The sequence below is a fragment of the Crinia signifera genome, chromosome 2, assembly GCF_055691185.1.
Source record: "Crinia signifera chromosome 2, ASM5569118v1, whole genome shotgun sequence".
Lineage (NCBI taxonomy): Eukaryota > Metazoa > Chordata > Amphibia > Anura > Myobatrachidae > Crinia > Crinia signifera.
Window position 1 is genome coordinate 112,320,264 of NC_139218.1, and position 6,141 is coordinate 112,326,404.

The following is a 6,141-nucleotide window of genomic DNA, read 5'->3' on the forward strand; positions in this document are numbered from 1 at the left end:
CTCCTCATCTGCTGGTAATCAGCCATCCTGAGTCTCACACTTCAAATAAAATGATAGGAAAGAAAAACAAGAGAAGGAAGGGAACAGAAATTGCATCCACTGTGTGACTTTTAAAACTATAGTAAAGCTCTGAGTTCTGATTCTGGTGATGTGGGTATTTCTCACAAAATTCTACCCACACTCACTTAAGTTCTTAAAGAGAAAAATTAATTCTCCACCCCACCGCTTGCCACCAAATGTCACGGACCCACCGGTCGCCTGCTCCGATACGTCAATCTGAGCAGCGCCGGCCGTGACTGGGGTTCACTCAGGACACTCGGGTCCTTTCCTTGAGGTACACTGCCACCAGCCAAAACCTGATTTTAGCGCCTGAAACTGCGCAAGGGGCGGCTTGGCTCGCCCCTGACCACACAATACAAGATAACAATGGTAACGTTTTTCAGCCTTTCTCTCCTGAGGCTAATGAGTCTTAGGAACACAGAACCAGAACTGGGAATATGTATTATTTATTCCTAGAAATACTACAGAGCTTTAAACAAAATAGTTACAAGATTTTACAATGATTTTAAAAGTACACACAAGTTTTAAATGCAAATTTCAGAAATAAAATAAAAGGAAAAAAAAGACAGAACCGTATCTTACAATACTGAAGTGGGGGGGTTCTCCACAAGAAATCTCTCGTCGCCTACAGCCTGCTTGCTAGACCCCCAGGTAGTGACATTGACTATAGGGAGAAAGGTCTTAGTTATACCTTGCAGACTCCCTCATCCCTCCCACCCTTGGGATTCCACTCTTTCCATGCTGAAGGAGTGTGGAAGGTCCCTGGCAATGTATTTCTACAGTCTGCTGTTTCAAAGTGATTGATCCTCCTTCCTTGCATAGCAGACCCACTGATAAGAGATGTGAAGGAAGGGGACAAACTCTAACCTCTTCTCCTGGACCATGGTTTATGAGGGGCTCAGATCTTATCTTACATCCTAACTCCGGAGGAGTTCACAGATGTCACACTGAGGGAATACAGGCCTCAAACTCAAACCAGGGTCACCTACAGTTTACATACAAGACATGTCCTGATTCCAATACTTACAGGAGACATAACTATTACACCAATATCAGACATACATTGATTGAACAGATAATCATAACAGGAGGCATACGTTAATTTGATCGATCACCTGATCTGATCGTTACAGTTAATAACGGGGCTCCTGACTAATCGCTGATGGAGTACGCTGAGAAAATGTATCTGGTGCCTCAACATCAGATAGAACGTTTACACAACAAACCGGTTAACGATGATATGCGTAAAACAGTCACGCAAGGTCTGGATGTAGAGATCACAAACATACTTCAGAATAATAATTTATCGGAATATGATAAAGCAAAACGTTACACAGCCGCTTTACAGAAATATCTGGTGTTGAGTAAGCAGTCTGATAGAGAATTGTCAACTTTAACTCTTTTAACACCCGAAACGCCAATTACTACTCAAACAAACAATCCCGGTCAGTCAGAAGAATCTGACTCTGTTTATCATGAAGTTGTGAGTGGCGTAAATGCCCGGTACAGGAAGAACTCTGAAATTCTTTTGAGTAAAATGGCCGGTTCTAAACACATCACAAGCTGGAATGATAAAGGCGAATTTCTGTATAAAGGTAACGCTGTACAGGGTTCCAACATGCTGGATTTAATAAGACACATCACGCAAAGCCACAGCGTGTTGAGTCATAAAATGCCAATTGGTTGGACTGAAATTATGCATGCTATGGCTGAATTAAATATACCATCCACCGTAGTCGGCAATGCATCAAATAGAATGTACCTAGACCGTTTAAAAGCAGGAACAAACCCCACTGTTGGTGACTTTTTATTAACTCCACCACTACAATCACATAAAAAAAGGCGTTTAAATGTTTTAAGCAGCCCCGGGTTAACAACAACTCACAGTTACTTAATGCCTAGGAAAAGAACTGTAGAATTGTTACAGGGCGCCCCGTGGTTGAGCCTATAATCTATTTCTATTGTATATTGTTGTAAAGCAATGTTATTATGATAAAGTTTTTAAAGTTCGTTTATTATATTGATGAAACTGCATATAAAATGCTTAAAATATTGTTATAATAATCCAAAGTTGATGTATCTGTGAATTTATGTTTCAATAAAATATACTTATGATTTTGAATGGTGTGTTTTGTTCTTTGTTTCTAATCAATGTTTTTAGAAGAAACTCAGATCGCACAGCATCATAAAGTTTAAAACAATTGTTTATTATAATTATGAAAAATTGTACATAAAATGTTTCAATCGCAGGGGTGGTTACAAGTTACACATTTCTGTATACACTTAGAGGTATAGCGGTTCAAACAATGACTTTTCGGCATGCGCCTTACAAACATTGCAACTAAACGGTCATTACATTTTGTATCGGTACTAAATCGGGACAGAATCTCCTCATATTTGTATTTTTTACACATCATAAATATAAAGTAAATACAATATTGACCGCATACAGTGCTTGAAAAACCTTGTAATCGCTGGTTTTGATGGCAAATGTTTTTTGAATTAAAATGTAAAAACTTTATGATATTCTTTGGGAAAATGTCACTGTCCGGAGGTAGTCCGTAGGAATCAAAGAAATAGCAAAGCCCCCCTTCATTAAAATAAACAGCCAACCAATGCTCGCCCGGCTGTTCGCTGCTGTGCGTGTTGATTACAAACGCACAGGGGTAATGCGTCACTTTATCGGTAGGTAACATATCACAAGCATAGGTTCCTTTAAAATAGCGGCGTGTACATGGTTCTGTGTACAGAATACAATTTATCTGTAGCGTGTTCATTTTTAAGATTTCTTATAACGTAATGATAGTTGTTAAAATATACGATAAAATATTAAAATAGTTTATTTCACTTATAGATAATCATACATCACATCACGCCTTTGATTTATTTCAATGATATTATCAAATAATGCATAAATGATTACGTTGACTGTCCGATCCAGCGCTTCTGCAAAGCGAAATTCGGCGCGTAGGTTACCAGTCCTTATCAAGGAAAGATGTTCGCCACATTCCTGCTCCGGTGACAGATCAAAAGCAAATAGCGTGTATCCGTTGAGATACTCTTCACGGTCAATCAGTATTCCGCCATCACATTTCTGTTTATTTGTAATCAGTATGAGCGACATATACTCTCTTACAGCATTACCATGTTCAAAGTCTGGTTGAAATGGCTTTGCCGGGTGCGGCGTTCCATCCAGATAAAGGGATGCAAAGCTCACATTTTTATGTTCAAAACAAAGGGGATTCCGATCAAGGGCTCCTGAAAATGCTTCATTGTCCACAAACCCGGCTATGACTGTTTTCGGAACTTGACCTAAAAATAGATTTTCTAGATTAAATACACGGCTACCGGCTGGTACGCTGTAGATTTTCATGCCAACGCGGTCGACTGCATATTTGGCATTGCCATTAAGAAGTGCCTGCGCGTGACCAATCCGCACGGCGGGTGACACCTGCACTCTTTTCACAAACAGGGATGCTGCGACGATCTGTATTTTAAAGGCATCAGCTTCAGCCGACATTAAGCAGAAGGAGTCTTTGTTTCTGGTGAGTTTAATCTTCAGGTCAACACCGTTCAAGATTAGTTTATGTTGATGGAAAAGGTCGCAATGCAGCGGTCCTAGCAATTCAACTGTGCGACTCCGCGCGGTTGCTGCTGCACGTTTTCTGAATCCCACATTCGCACCATCCAGCGCCCTGCTGTTATGTTCTCCAGCCACATCTTTGTAAAATAAACCTGTGGTGTGCTTTGTTGACAAAGCGTCTGAGCTATAATTCAATATAGTCTCAATGTACGCGCGGTAGGCATAAAGGTTGTTGGATTGTGATATGAGCCTGTCGCCCAAAGTTACGTCCACCTGACTGAATAGAGTCGCTATGGGGTAATTAATAAGGGCGACCTGAGCCCCTTGGTTCATCTGTGTGTTATCGGTTCGTACGATCTTGCATGTCACGTACAGCAGTGTGTTGTTCAGATCATAGTAATGTTCACCGCTGGCCGCTATATAAAATTCAAGCGGCGCTGTGTCGGATAACGCTGCTAAAGGTTGAACTTCAACATATAGGCTTTTTTCTACGCTAGTTTGTGTCGGGGGCACGTCAAAAAGATCCAGCTCTGTTTTTACGCATTCAGCGGACTCGGAGTGTATGAAAGACATATTGTTTAAAAAATATCACCAACAGAGCGCTTCGGCTTTCTCTTCTTCTTTGAGTTGCGTTTTCTCTGGTTTTTATTTAAAAAGGGTATGCCCCAAGGCGGAAGCGCTATCATTTGCTTCCGTTTTCTTTTAGACACGCCTTTTCTTGTATATATCAGTCCTGCACCATCTTGTTTTGATTGATTTGCCTCATGTATTTTATTCACCACAGCCGTTGTGGCTTGCCCGATAACATCTTTCGCGATATTCCGTGCGGCGGTCTTCACATGTGGTTTAGCTAACTCTAAACCTCTCCGGAAAAGAGGCACTGCTTTTCTGAAAAGGCTGCAAAAAATACCACCTAAACCACATCCATACATGTACGCGCTCCCATGAAAACCGGGTAAACCATTACCGGCTTGCAACTTATAATACTGCGCGTAGAGAGCCGGATCACCATAATTTTTAACAACGACCATTCTGTTTAGTTAATAAATAGTGTTTTTGCAGCGTCTAAAGTGTAGTTTCACGATCGCTTTCCCAAACTTAAATGCAATGTTCTCGTTCTGGTCGTTCTTTATCTCTATGGATATGGTGTCAAAATGCGATTTGCATAACGGTACGTAATCGGGCTTCTCGTACCGTATAGTGACCATCTCATTGTTACGACCCTTTATTTCAACAGTCCGCAGCAATGGTACATAACTGTCGCCGACCCTCTGGTGTTCGATAATGTCTGTATACACATACAATGTATATTGACCGCCATTGATGTCTGTGCACGGTTTAAAAAAATTAGTTTTAGGGTATAACCCCAGTATTCTTGACAGTTTAGGCCCGGCTGAGATATGGTACATCATCTTATTGTCAATGAATACGGATCGTTCAAGCTGATCATGCCATAGTTTTAAACCGCCATCCAGGTTATGCCGATCAATTTCAGCATTAAATGCTTTGACTAACGCTTCAATATTTTCATAAAACCCCGGTTTAACACAAACCCTCATGACTGAGCCGGTCGTGTCACCCAACCTAGTTATTTTCAACACACAATCACGTACATCAATTGTATTCCATGTGTGGGGGTATTGTATTTCTGTAAGAGCTACTTCCCATTCCCCATTTAAGTCTATTGGCTTTGCCAGTTTTGTTGTATAGTCAGAAATCTTATTTTGTGGGAATGTACTGGCTGATGCGTTACTCGGGAGAGTTATGTAGAACGCTTTGTCATCCATCTCCCTCTTTGTTTATATATCTTTTATCTCCGAAGCGTCGATCCAGCTGTTAAATTTTGCGGGGTATCCACGCCACTTAACTAACACGTATTTCCTCCCTCGCACCGTCTTGTTTTTTAAAATCTTTTCCACTTTGTAAATCCTATTATAGTTTTTTGGTATGCTTTGAAGTTCTTCGGGATAAAAACTACCTGTTATAGCCTCCCCGTAGAGGTCCTCCAACGCGTAAAGCGGTTTAAGTCCTTTAGTGTTCACACCGCGTATTACAAATATTTCCTCAGAAAAACTCTGTTCGTAACCTTTCTGAAATATATCCTTATATTTGGATATACGGACGTGATCACCAACCGCTAAACAAGGCTTTGTTTTCTTACTTCTAAAGTAATCGCCGTACACCGTCTTGAAGACGCTCAGTGCGTTAGCATCATTCACCTCACATGGCGTACACTTAATCGTTCTATGATAAGTGTTATTATAACTGATAATAAAATCTTGTAACACGTCTATATATCTGTATGTATTCTTTGCCGTGAAATACCGCCACATTCGTGTTTTTAAAGTCCTATTAAATCGTTCTATGACCGCTGCCTTTACATCGTTATTGGTCGTAAAATGATGTATATCGTATTTTTCTAACAGTTTTTTTAAGGTTTTGTTTAGAAACTCTTTACCGCAATCGGTTTGCAACTTCTTTGGTACGCTCCCCTGCTG

General features: G+C 40.5%; 1 protein-coding gene across 1 annotated transcript; it reads right to left on the bottom strand.

The window, feature by feature from the left end:
* Window positions 1-2,908: 2,908 nt before the first annotated feature.
* On the bottom strand, window positions 2,909-4,216 carry LOC146058428 (uncharacterized protein F54H12.2-like). Its single transcript, XM_083170708.1, has one exon. The coding sequence runs from the start codon at window positions 4,214-4,216 to the stop codon at window positions 2,909-2,911; it is 1,308 nt and encodes a 435-aa protein (XP_083026834.1).
* Window positions 4,217-6,141: the final 1,925 nt, after the last annotated feature.